General features: G+C 52.5%; 1 protein-coding gene across 1 annotated transcript in view; it reads right to left on the bottom strand.

The window, feature by feature from the left end:
• tjp1a (tight junction protein 1a) overlaps positions 1-13604 on the bottom strand; it is a 250349-nt gene that overhangs the window by 31704 nt on the left and 205041 nt on the right. Inside the window, exons 17-18 of the mRNA XM_072492586.1 lie at positions 10392-10474; positions 10083-10293 (exon numbers count right to left, since the gene is read on the bottom strand). Coding sequence (XP_072348687.1) covers positions 10083-10293; positions 10392-10474 — 294 coding nt within the window. The remainder of the gene's footprint in view (positions 1-10082; positions 10294-10391; positions 10475-13604) is intronic.

Here is a 13604-nt window from a genome sequence, read left to right as displayed (position 1 = left end):
TAAGGTTTTCATAAAATATCAACAACAAAAATGAAAAAAGAACCCAACAGGGTTAAGTACAAAACTCAGTCGAGAAAAGAAACCCTCCGTACCCCCTCCCCACTGTACATAAATAATAACTTAACATTAACACCCCGACTTAACACAACTGGGAGAAACACCCCCTCAGACCCTTCAGTGTAAATAATAACAAAAATATTTTTTAAGGAACCCCCCCCCCCCCCCGAGCTGCTGCTGCCATTGACCAATGTCTACCGTTCTGCCAGGAAGTCTAAGAACGGTTGCCACCGCCTAAAGAACCCTTGCACCGACCCTCTCAAGGCGAATTTCACCCTCTCCAACTTAATGAACCCCGCCATATCGCTGATCCAGGATTCCACGCTTGGGGGCCTCGCATCCTTCCACTGAAGAAGAATTATGGGCAGCACGGTAGCCTTGTGGATAGCACAATTGCTTCACAGCTCCAAGGTCCCAGGTTCGATTCTGGCTTGGGTCACTGTCTGTGCGGAGTCTGCACATCCTCCCCGTGTGTGCGTGGGTTTCCTCCGGGTGCTCCGGTTTCCTCCCACAGTCCAAAGATGTGCAGGTTAGGTGGATTGGCCATGATAAATTGCCCTTAGTGTCCAAAATTGCCCTTAGTGTTGGGTGGGGTTACTGGGTTATGGGATAGGGTGGAGGTGTTGACCTTGGGTAGGGTGCTCTTTCCAAGAGCCGGTGCAGACTCGTTGGGCTGAATGGCCTCCTTCTGCACTGTAAATTCTATGATAATCTATGATAATCAAACCTTCGCCGGGCTACCAGGGACGCAAAGGCCAGAATACCGGCCTCTTTCGCCTCCTGCACTCCCGGCTCCTCTGCCACCCCAAATATTGCGAGCCCCCAGCCCGGTTGACCCTGGATCCTACCACCCTCGACGTCCTCGCTACGCCCTTCCAAAATTCCTCCAGCGCTGGGCATGCCCAGAACATATGGGGGTGATTTTCTGGGCTCCCTGAGCACCCAACACACCTGTCCTCACCCCCAAAAAACCGGCTCATCCTTGTCCCGGTCATGTGTGCCCTGTGCAGGACCTTAAACTGTATGAGGCTGAGCCTCGCGCACGATGAGGAAGAGTTCACCCTCCCTAGGGCATCTGCCCACGTCACTTCCTCAATCTCCTTTCCCAACTCCTCCTCCCACTTACCTTTCACCTCCACCACCGAGGCCTCCTCCTCCTCCTGCATCACCAGGTAAGTTTCCGATATCCCATCCCCATCCCCCCCCCCCCCCCCCCCCCCCCCCCCGAGAGCACCCTGTCCTGTACTGTGTGTGGCAGTCGCTGTGGGAATTTCACCACCTGCCGTCTGGCAAACGCCCTTACCTGTAAGTACCTGAAGGTGTTCCCCGGTGGGAGCAGGTACTTCTCCAGCTCACCCAGGCTCGCAAACTTCCCGTCCACAAACAGGTCCCTCAACTTTCGTAACCCTGCCCTGTGCCACCCCGAAAACCCTCCACCTGTTCTTCTTGGGGCGAACCGAACCTGTGGTTCCCCCGTATTGGGGTCCATGCCGAGGCCCCACCTTCCCCCCTATGCAGCCTCCACTGCCCCCAAATGTTGAGGGCAGCCTCCACCACCATGGTATACCTCGTTGGAGGGAGCGGCAGCGGCGCCGTTGCCAGTGCCCCCCAGACTCTTACCCACACAAGATGCCGTCTCCAGCCTCTTCCATGCAGCCTCCTCCCCCCTCCATCACACACTTGCGCACCATCGTCGCATTGGCGGCCCAGTAGTACCCACAGAGGTTGGGCAACGCCAGTCCCCCCCTATCTCTACTCCGCTCCAGGAACACCCTTCTCACCCTCGGAGTCCCTCGCGCCCACACAAACCCCATTATACTCCCGTTAACACGCCTAAAAAAAGCCTTCGGGATAAACACAGGGAGGCATTGGAACAGGAACAAAAACCTTGGGAGCACCATCATTTTGATTGACTGCACCCTACCCCGCCAAGGACAGCGGCAACGCGTCCCACCTCTTGAACTCCTCCTCCATTTGCTCCACCAGCCTTGTAAAATTAAGCCTATGCAGGGCCCCCCAGCTCCTGGCCACCTGGACCCCAAAATACCTGAAGCTCCTCTCCACCCTTTTTAGTGGGAGCTCGCCAATCCCCCTCTCATGGTCCCCTGTGTGAACCACGAACAGCTCGCTCTTCCCCATGTTGAGCTTGTACCCCAAAAAGTCCCCGAATTCCCCAAGAATCCTCATTATCTCCGGCATTCCCCCCACTGGGTCCGCCACATACAGCAGCAGGTCGTCTGCATAGAGAGACACCCTATGCTCCTCCCCACCCCGCATCAACCCCCTCCAGTTCCTTGACTCCCTCAGTGCCATAGCCAGGGGTTCAATCACCAGTGCGAAGTGCAGGGGGGGACACCCATGCCTCGTCCCTCGGTGCAACCGAAAATATTCGGACCTCCTCCTGTTTGTGGCCACACTCGCCATCGGGACCTCATTCAACAGCCTAACCCACCTGACAAACCCCTCCCCAAACCCGAACCGCTTCAGCACCTCCCACAGGTATCCCCACTGTGTTCCACCACTGCACCTCCGCCTTCCTTGTGGTCAGAGGTCGAATTTGGCCTGGAGGCTGCGCCTCTTCCTCAACAATCCTTCCTCGGGCACCTCCGCATACCTCCTGTCTACCCTCACCATCTCCCCCACCAGCCTCTCCCTCTCCCCCCCGCTCCTTGTGGGCCCTAATGGAGATCAGCTCTCCCCTCACCACAGCCTTCAGTGCGTCCCATACCATCCCCACTCGGACCTCCCTGTTGTCGTTGGTCTCCAAGTACCTCTCTATACTTCCTCGGACCCGCTCGCTCACCTCTCGTCCGCCACAGCCCCACCTCCAAGCGCTACAGCGGGCGCTGGTCCCTATCCTCCCCCATCTCCAAGTCCACCCAATGAGGGGCGTGGTCCAAAATGGCTATTGCCGAATATTCAGTGTCCTCTACTCCCGCTATCAGCGCCCTACTCAAAATGAAAAAGTCGATTCAGGAATAAGTCTCATGGACATGCAAGAATGAAAATACCCTAGGCCCGGTCTTGCAAATCACCAAGGGTCCACCCCTCCCATCTGGTTGGGGCTGGTTTAGCACACTGGGCTAAATCGCTGGCTTTTAAAGCAGACCAAGGCAGGCCAGCAGCACGGTTCGATTCCCGTACCAGCCTCCCCGAACAGGCGCCGGAATGTGGCGACTAGGGGCTTTTCACAGTAACTTCATTGAAGCCTACTCGTGACAATAAGCGAGTTTCATTTCATTTCATTCATCTGGTCCATAAACCCCCTCAGCATTCTAGCCGCAGCCGGCTTCCTACCCGTCCTAGACCTGGAGCGATCCAGTGCCGGATCCAGCACCGTGTTAAAGTCTCCCCCCATTATCAGGCCCCCCCACTTCCAGGTCTGGGATCCGACCCAACATACGCCGCATAAAACCCGCATCGTCCCAGTTCGGAGCATACACATTGACCAGTACCACCCTCTCTCCCTGCAACTTACCACTTACCCTTATGTACCTACCGCCATTATCTGCCACAATGCTCGACGCCTCGAATGACACCTTCTATCCCACCAAGATCGTCACCCCTCGAGTTTTGACATCCAGCCCCGAGTGAAACACCTGACCGACCCACACTTTCCTCAATCTTACCTGGTCTGCCACCTTCAGGTGCGTCTCCTGGAGCATAACCACATCCGCCTTCAGCCCCTTCAGGTGCGCGAACACGCGGGCCCACTTAACCGGACCATTCAGTTCCCTTACATTCCAGGTTATCAGCCGGATCAGGGGGCTACCCGCCCCCCCTCCCCCGCCGACTAGCCATAACCCCTCCTCGGCCATACACGCGCCCGCACCCCACACCCGGCCCGTTTCCCACAACGGCATACCCCCGTCTCGACCTCCCACTCGCTCTAGCTCCCCCTTGACCATAGCAGCAGCAAACTCGATTCCAGCCCCCGCCCCCCCCCCCCCCCCCCACCCCCCCCCCCAACCCTAGCTGATTTACTCTCCCCGCATTGGACTTCCGCAAGTCAGCTGACTCCTGCTGACCCCGGCCACTCCCGCCTCCTCCCATTATGTGACACACCCTCCTCTCCCGTTCCCCATCCATAGGCTCTCCCCCTCCCCCTTCCATTCGAAGCGCGGGAAACAACCCTCGCTTCCCTGCCCGGCCCCCGCTCCCTCCAGTCTTCAGCGCGGGGAAAAGCCCGCGCTTTCCACCTACCCGGCCCCGCCATCTCTGACACGACGCAGCTCCTTTACAGGCCCAGTCCCCTCACCCCCGACTCGGGCCTCCGCCTCCCCCGCGGGGCCCCATCTCACCGCCGTCCACCACCCCTGTTCCGTTAACCTACCCCCCTCCAAGAGCCCCCCCCGACCAACCCAACCAAAACAGTGCCCAACCCACCCCAATCACCCTCACCGACCCGAAAGAGAAAAACACAGAGAAAAAGAAACCAGGAGCAAAACAAAGGTCCCCCTCTCAAAAAAAATAAAAAATAACATATCAACCTGTTGATATGATTGGGCAGTCCCCAATCGCCCATCCCGACCCTCAACCTGTGTCCAACTTCTTGGCCTGAACAAAGGCCCATGCCTCCTCCGGAGACTGAAAATAATAGTGCCGGTCCTTGTAGGTGACCCACAGTCGCGCCGGCTGAAACATGCCGAACTTCACCCCCTTCTTGTGCAGCACCGCCTTCGCTCGATTGTACCCGGCCCTCCTCTTCGCCACCACCGCACTCCAGTCTTGGTATATTCGAACCTCCGCGTTCTCCCACCTGCTGCTCCTCCTTCTTGGCCCACCTGAGCACACACTCCCGATCGATGAACCGATGGAACCTCACCAGCACCGCCCGCGGAGGCTCGTTAGCTTTGGGCCTCCTCGCCAGCACTCTATGGGCCCCTTCCAGCTCCAGGGGCCCCTGGAAGGACCCCCGCTCCCATCAGCGAGTTCAACATGGTGACCACATAGGCCCCCACGTCCGCCGCAGATTCTTCCGCCTCGACCGATTCTCCATCTCCTCGAACCGCTCCTGCCATTTATTGTGGAGCGCCTCGTGCGCCTCCACCTTTACCGCCAGGCCTAAGATCTCATCCTTGTTGTCGGAGATCTTTTGTCGGGCCTCGCGGATCGCCACCCCCTGGGCCGTCTGTGCCTCCAGCAGCTTATCAATAGAAGCCTTCATTGGCTCTAGCAGGTCCGCTTTAATCTCTCTGAAGCAGCGCTGGATACCCTCCTGCTGCTCCTCCGCCCACTGCATCCACGCTGCCTGGTCTCCGTCCGCCACCATTTTGTTCTTCTTCCCTCGCACCTTCTTCGGGTCCACCACCACCTTTTTAGTCGCCCCGCTCCTAGTTAAAGCCATATACTATCGGGGAGCTGTTATAATCTCCTTCCCACACCGGGAAACGTCGAAAAAGTGCCGTTGGGGGCCCTGAAAAGAGCCGAAAAATCAATTTTTGCGGGAGCCGCCGAATGTGCGACTTAGCTCCGCATAGCCGCAACTGGAAGTCGCCAGTAACAAAATTCTTAACTATTTACTGACACTTCAAACTTAAACAAAAGGCCAGAGCTGAATTTTGTATTGAGCTCAAACTGTGGCACTCACGAGCTCCTGACTCACTTGAGGTCTATAAATTAAATTGTGAACTAAGAATCTGGGAACAGCTCTTCCGCTTTCTGAGGGGGGTTCAAACAGCTATTGGCTAAAATTGTCAATCCAAATTGGAATTCTGACATGATGGTGATAGGGGCTGGTTTAGCACAGGGCTAAATAGCTGGCTTTTAAAGCAGACCAAGGCAGGCCAGCAGCACGGTTCAATTCACGTACCAGCCTCCCCGAACAGGTGCCGGAATGTGGCGACTAGGGGCTTTTCACAGTAGCTTCATTTGAAGCCTACTTGTGACAATAGGCGATTTTCATTCATTTCATTTCATTTGCTATTGAGAGCCGTAGCAACTATAGGCTTCATGTGGATGCTGCATTACAAACAGGATCTTTGTTCAAATGATCAATTATTAAACAAGTTTGTTCTTTTTCCCTCGAGAGATTTTGATCCCATCGACCCTCGTCTTTTCCTCATTTGCAGGAGTTGCACTTTGTCAACATCGCCTAAAAACAGGTCAGGTGTCGCCTATACACAGACAACAGAAAGCTCAACCTCACCACCACTTGTCTCGACCAATCCATTCCCTCCGGTTTGTCACACAGCTAGCTTGACATCCAACGTTGGATAAACCGCAATTCACTCCAATTAAAGAATGCGAAGATGAGACTTCCAGTGCCGGCATGCAGGGAGTAGTCGCACACGGAAAGGTGGTTCCCACCAGGGTGTACTTCATTTTTAGCCCTTTTTGCCCAGTTTTCGGGAGGAATTTGGGTTAAAGCGTAACTAATTTGATGATATAAGATCCCACACAAGAGCAATTCCCAGATGGTCAAGGAAGCCAGCTGGAGTCGCCGACGGCTTCTGAGGCCTCTCGAAGCTCTTCTGAGAAAATGGCGGAGACTGCTGCGGCGACTCAGGTCAGGCTGCCTCTAGGGAAATTGTGCAGGTAAGGGACTAGAGTGGCAGGTTAGTTTCCTCCCCATCGAAGGTTAATGCTGCGTTGGAAGTCTTTACAGGTCGGAGCCCCCAGAAGAGAGGTCGCCCATTCAATGCAGTTTTTGGAAGGGTTGTCCTTGTCGGCGGTGGACAGGAAGAGACAGGAGGTGTTGGAATCCCCGTTGGGCACCAAAGAGATTGTGAAACGGAATGGTTCAATGCAGTCGGGTAAAGCTCTGGGCCCAGATGGATTTCCCATTGAGTGTTATAAGAAATTTGCAGGACAGTTGTTCCTATTGCTATTGGCCATGTTTAATGATGCTTGTCCCAAGGGGTATTGCTGGCTACACTGGCATAGGCCGCTATTTCCCTAATTTTGAAGAACGATAAGGACCCTACACAATGTGGGTCGTATTGGCCAGCATCATTGTTGAATGTTGATGCCAAATTACTGGCTAAAGTGCTAGCCTTCCAGGGATGATCTAGGAAGAACAGACAGGTTTTGTCAAGGGTCGGCAATTATTAAGATATTAAATATCGTCCATCACATCCTCCAAATTGGATGGGATTACTTTAATGGACTCCAAAAAAGCATTCAATGGGGTGGAGTGGGGGTATCTATTTGAGGTTCTTGGAAGGTTTGGTTTTGGGCCAAATTTCATATCTTGGATTCGCCTTTTGTATAGGGCTGCCACTGCAAGTGTTCACACAAATGCTTTGAGTTTGGCATTGTCTCCGCTTCTGTTTGCTTTGGCAATCATAGAAAAGAAACGTAGAATTTACAGTGCATTCGGCTTATTGAGTCGGCACCGGCTCTAGGGACAAGCACCCTACTCAAGCCCATGCCTGCACCCTATCCCTTACCTCAGTAACCCCCAGCGAACCTTTTTTGTAAACTAAGGGGCAACTTAGTATGGCCAATCCACTTAACCTGCACATCTGTGGACAGTGGGAGGACACGGAGAACCCAGAGGAAACTCACACAGATACAGGGAGAAAGTGCAAACTGCACACAGTCACCCGAGGCCATAATTGAACCTGGGATCCTGGAGCTGTGAGGCAGCAGTGCTAACCACTGTGCCACCGTGCTTCCCATTCAAATCAAATACCCATTCAGCAATCAAACTACTGGCCGTAGCGTTAAGACCTTCCACTGAGTGGAGGGGGATAAAACAGGGAGGGAGGGAACATAGGGTGCCTTTGTATGCAGATGATCTGCTTCTTTATATCACGGACCCAGTCTCCACCATGGACAAGATAATGAAGCTACTTAGGAGTTTTGGCTCCTTCTCGGGGTATAACTTGAATTTGGGTAAGAGCGAATACTTTCCGGTGAGTCCCCCAGGGAGGGGAGCCGATCTGGAGATGTCGCCTTTTCATCTGGTCAGGTCTGGCTTTCGTTATCTGGGTACCCGGGTGGCCGATTGGGCCTCCCTCCAAAAATTAAATTATACTAGTTTGGTGAATGGGGTTAAATCCAACTTGCAGAAATGGGATATCCTCCCTCCTCTGTCCTTTGCAGGCAGGGCCCAGACTGTTAAAATGAATGCCCTTCCAAGGTTTTTGTTTCTTTTTCAGTGTCTCCCTATTTTTCTTCCCAAATCGTTTTTTGCTGGAGTGAACAAGAGGTTAGCTTCCTTCATTTGGGCGGCAAGACCCCAAGGATTCTTAGAACTTTTTTCAGAGGGAGAAAGAGACAGTCGGGTGTCTTAGTCTTACCTAATTTGTTATTTTATTACTGGGTGACTAATATTGAAAAGGTACTGGAGTGGCTCAAGAATCAGAATTCCGTATGGGGGCAAATGGAGACGAGCTCGTGTGGTTCTAGCCTGGGGGCCTTGTTAACTGCCTTGCTTCCATTTTCTCCTGCAGAGTTTACTTGTCTGGCAGTGGTGCCCACGTTGAGGATTTGAAGGCACTTTCGACATTTGAAGCTCAGCTCCATGTCGTTGTCAGCCCCAATTTGTAGGAATGATCCCTTTGCACCAGCAGGTTTAGACTCGAAGTTTAGGTCATAGGGGAAGGCGGGCTGGAGAGGTTTGGGGACCTATCTGTGGAGGGCAGGTTTGTCTGTTTTGAGGAGCTAGTGGAAAGAGGGCCTATAATTTATTCAGGTTTATCCAGGGTTCACAATTTCTTGCAGAAGGAGATCTCTTCCTTTCCCTCGGCACCTTGGTCCTCCTTGAATAGGATCTCATCTCTGGCTGAGGTGGGTGAGGGAAACATTTTGGACATTTATGGTCTGGTCCTGCCAGCGGAGCAGGCTCTGTATGATGAGGTGAAGGGGAAGTGAGAGGGTGAGCTGGGACCAGTTTTTGATTGGGGGGGGGGGGGGGGGGGGGGGGGGGGGGGGGGAAGGTGAAAGTGAGGCCCTTCACAGGATCAACTCAACCTCCTTCTGTGCGAGGCGAGGCTTGATTCAGTTCAAGGTGGTGCGCGAGAGAGAGAGAGAAAGAGGGACATTAGGTGCGAATGTCATTCTCTGGGACCAGCAGATCATACCCATATGTTCTGGTTATGTCCTAAACTTGAAAGATTCGGGGTCTCCTTCTGTAACAGCATGTCAGAGATTCTTGATATCGCGCTTTGTCCGCTAGTGGACATTTTGGGGGTTTCAGACTTGCCGGTGCTGCAGATGGGTGAAGGCGGATGTCCTTGTCTTTGCATCGTTGATAGCCTGGAGGACAGTTCTGCTGGGGTGGAGTCCTCCTGCTCCGCCCTGTGCCTCTGCATGGTTGGTGACCTAATTATGTCCCTATATCTAGAGATGGTCAAGTACACCATTAGAGAGTCGGTAGAAAGGTTCTACTCGAGATGGCAGCCATTCACTTCCTTTTTCAGAATTAGGCACCGTCAGCTGTTAGGGGGGAGGGTATCACGATAAATTTCTGCCATTAAAATATTTTTTGAAAAATGCGAAGACAAAAGTCAGTACTTTTGGTCACAAATACTGTTTCTTAGCCACTAACTCGATCCTTCACCCTTGCAGCTATTTGAGGCCCAACTAGACTGTCCATCCTTGGGAGATGGGTTTTTGATACCATGCCCTCTTTCCCACCAAGGCCTTTGTATCATTGCCCATCGCCATCCAAGCCTCCGCTCATTTCCTGCAGAATCCATGCGATTGCAACCCCCAAACTGGATAACTCCAGTGCTTTCTTGGTCAACCTCCATTACTTCACCCTCTGAAAACTTCAGCTCATCCAAAGCTCTGCTGCCCGAATCCTAAATCGTACCAAGTCCCATTCACCCATCACCTGTGCACACGCTGAAATTTACAGGTTTCTGTCTTGATTTTAAATACTACTGTACATCATCTGTGCAGCACTTAAAGGTGTCCCGACATTGTGAAAAATGCTAAAAATGCAAGTTACTTTAAAATATATAAAGCTACTCCCCAATGCAGACCTAAAATATAAACACAAATATAAAAAACCTCAGTTGAACAAAAGTTCAGCAGTATTTGCCGCACATTTAGAATAGGTATAGTCTACTCACATGTGAAGAGATGATGATTGTTCTTGCGCAGTTTCAAGGCTCGCTCAAACAACTTTCTCGCACTCTTTCGGGACTCAGGGGAGAGTCTTTGTCGCATGGTTTTAACACCTTGTTTGGAATCAGGATTTAGGAAAATTACAATTGGGTACCACTGTGCATAATTCAAACGGTCCACTGCATTTGGAGTGATATCCAGCACTGCATGCTTATCCTAACATAACACAAAAGCAGAAAGGTATTGATTTGTATGAAATACACTGCACAGCACAGACACAATCAAACGTTGCTCAGACACGGAAGTATTCTTACTCTGTCGATGACTTGTTTGATTGTATGCAGCCGAATAATGCCAGAGCTGCGTTGATCTGTGCCAGCATCTCTGGGCTCACTCCCTGTGACAGAATAAAGCAATTTCAGAAACAAAACACAAAGTCAAATTGCCAAAGTTAATGTTAATCTCATTTCTATATCACTCAACTCCCTTTCTCTTTAGGATATTGGAGGTTAAAGCAAAAAACAAACTTCTTCTCTACTGTAACAATTCAGCATATTGAGTCTGTACCAATTCTCTACAAGAGCAATTCAGCTAGTCTCAGAGGAGAGGATGTTGAGCAGAGTTAAAGTGTGTAGGGTTGTGAGGGGTCGAGACAGAGTAGATGGGGAGGCCTTTCTTCCCCTTGGGTTAAGGGGTCCATAACCTGGGAGGATAATCGGTAGGTGGTTAAGAGGGGACCAAAAGGGAATGTTTTTCACCCAGAGTGTGGTGGGATCTGGATATCATTGTTTGAAAAGGAAGAAATCCTCATTTAAAAAAATTTAGAGTGCACAATTGATTTTTTTCCAATTAAGGGGCAATTTAGTGTGGCCAATCCACCCAGCCTGCACATCTTTGGGTTGTGGGGGTGAAACCCACGCAGACATGGGGAGAATGTGCAAACTCCACACGGACAGTGACCCAGAGCCGGGATCGAACCTGGGACCTCGGCGCCATGAGGCAGCAGGGCTAACCACTGCGCCACCGTGCTGCCCCCAGGAAGAAACCCTCATAAATAAAATAATTAGATAATTACTAGAACCTACAAGATCAGAGCTAGGAAGTGGAGTTAGGTTGGATGGCTATTTGTTGACCAGCATGGACACAATGAGCCAAATGGCCTCCTTTCATATTGTAATTTCTATTATTCAAGGAAGACATTATTACAATTGTCATGATATTCATAAAAACATCATGGTGCAACAACAAAAACACACTGATGGACAGATCAACGGACCAATCAACACACACGCAACATCACAGCCAATCACCAGTGAGAGCACACGCACTATAAAACAGGGAACTCCACAGTTCCCGCTCATTCCAGCAGGAGACAGCTCAGGGCACAGAGCTCACAGCGTGCCACTCAGACATACACCATGTGCTGAGTGCCTCTCTAAGATAGTGCAAGGGCGGGGTCCACAGGTTAACTGGTAAAGTACGAACCACCGCCAGAAGTATACAGTAAATGTTATCAAGAATAATAAAACAACTTCCAGTTGTGGCAATGACCAGCTAAGCCGCACGTTTCGGCGGCTCCAGCTTAGACGGACCTTCGGGCTCTTTAAGAGCCCCAACGGGAATTTATTTTCCGACGAAACCTGGTGTGGGGTGAGGCAACAGGGAGTCCCCCCCCAGTGGGAAAGAAAAATATCGGTGGCGGCGGCCAAATCTCGGAGAATCCTCGAGGGCAGCGGCAGAAGAAAGAAAGGAGCAAGATGGTGTCGGAGGGAGCCCAGGCGACATGGGGACCAGACCAGGATGAATTTTTATGACGGTATGTGGAGCTGCTAAAAAAGGAGGTGCTGGCCCCGATGCTACAGGCAATCGAGGGGCTTAAAGAGACACAAAAGGCCCAGGAGATAGAGCTCCGTGTGGTGGAGCAGAAGGTAACGGACAACGAGATCCTGAGCCTAGCGGTCAAAATGCAGACGCACGAGGCGCTACATAAGAAGTGCATCGAATGGATTGAAGTCCTGGAAAACAGATCACGGAGAAAGAACCTCCGGATCCTGAGTCTCCCCGAGGGAGTGGAAGGAGCTGACGGCGGGGCTTACGCAAGCACGATGCTACGCTCGCTAATGGGAGCTGACGCCCCCTCGGGCCCCTTGGAAGTGGAAGGGGCCCACCGGGTCCCTGCGAGGAGACCAAAGGCTGGAGAACCACCTAGGGCGATGATCGTGCGATTTCACCGCTTCAATGACAGAGAGGTGGTTCTGAGATGGGCCAAGAAGGTACGAAGTAGCAGATGGGAGAATGCGGTGATACGAGTGTATCAGGACTGGAGTGCGGAGGTGGCGAGAAGGAGGGCGAGTTTCAATTGAGCCAAGGAGGTGCTGCATAAGAAGAAAGTGAAGTTCGGGATGCTGCAGCCGGCGCGATTGTGGGTCACGCACCAGGATAGACATTACTATTTTGAATCGTCGGAAGAAGCATGGACCTTCATTCAAAAAGAGAAACTAGACCAGAACTGAGGGACTGATGTTGGAGGGGAAACGACAATGCTGATGTATAGAGGTGTAAATTGGGGAGGGGGGACACTGAGAAATGTGGGCGCCGGTGGGGGGGGGAAGAAGAGACACAGGCAGGGGATGGGGAATGGGAAGGTAGGGGGAGCTGCGCCATGGGGGGCGGGATTGTTCTAGAAAGCGCTGGGTTTGTTTTTCTTTTCCCGCGCCAGAGAGATGATGGTGGGAAGATAGGCGCAAGGAGGATGGGAGTTCCTCACACGGGGGGGGGGGGGGGGTCAAGGAGAGAGTGGGAGAAGCCGGGGTCAGTTGAAGTCAGCTGACTTTTGTAAGCAATATGGGGGGAGTAACCATGCGAGATGGGCATCTAGGGGGGGGACAACTGGATTGCTGCTGCGGAGATCGAAAGGGAGCTGGAAAGAGAAAAGGTGGTCGAGGCGGGAATGCGCCGCCTGGGGGACGGGTGGGTGCGCGGAACCGGGACGTGGGACTGGCCCAGAGAAGGTAATGGCTAGTCGACAGGGGAGGGGGGCGGGCAGCCCCCCAGTCCGGCTGACCACGTGGAACGTGAGAGGCCTAAATGGGTCGATTAAGAGGGCCCGAGTGTTTGCGCACTTAAAGGGACTGAAGGCAGACGTGGCCATGCTTCAAGAGACGCATCTGAAGGTGGCGGACCAGGTTAGGTTAAGGAAAGGATGGGTGGGACAGGTGTTCCACTCAGGGCTGGACGCAAAGAATAGAGGGGTGGTCATATTGGTCGGGAAATGGGTGTCGTTCGAGGCTAAGAACATTGTAGCGGACAGCGGGGGCAGATATGTGATGGTGAGTGGCAGACTGCAGGGAATGGAGGTCGTGCTGGTCAACGTATATGCCCCGAACTGGGATGATGCGGGATTTATGAAGCGGATGCTGGGACGCATCCCGGACCTGGAGGTAGGAAACCTGGTAAGGGGGGGGGGGGAAAGACTTCAACACCGTGCTAGACCCAGGGTTAGATAGATCTAGATCCAGGACCGGAAG

Source organism: Scyliorhinus torazame, chromosome 30, assembly GCF_047496885.1.
Source record: "Scyliorhinus torazame isolate Kashiwa2021f chromosome 30, sScyTor2.1, whole genome shotgun sequence".
Classification (NCBI taxonomy): domain Eukaryota; kingdom Metazoa; phylum Chordata; class Chondrichthyes; order Carcharhiniformes; family Scyliorhinidae; genus Scyliorhinus; species Scyliorhinus torazame.
The sequence above is the reverse complement of the archived record's forward strand: the minus strand, read 5'-3'. Positions and strand labels throughout refer to the sequence as shown.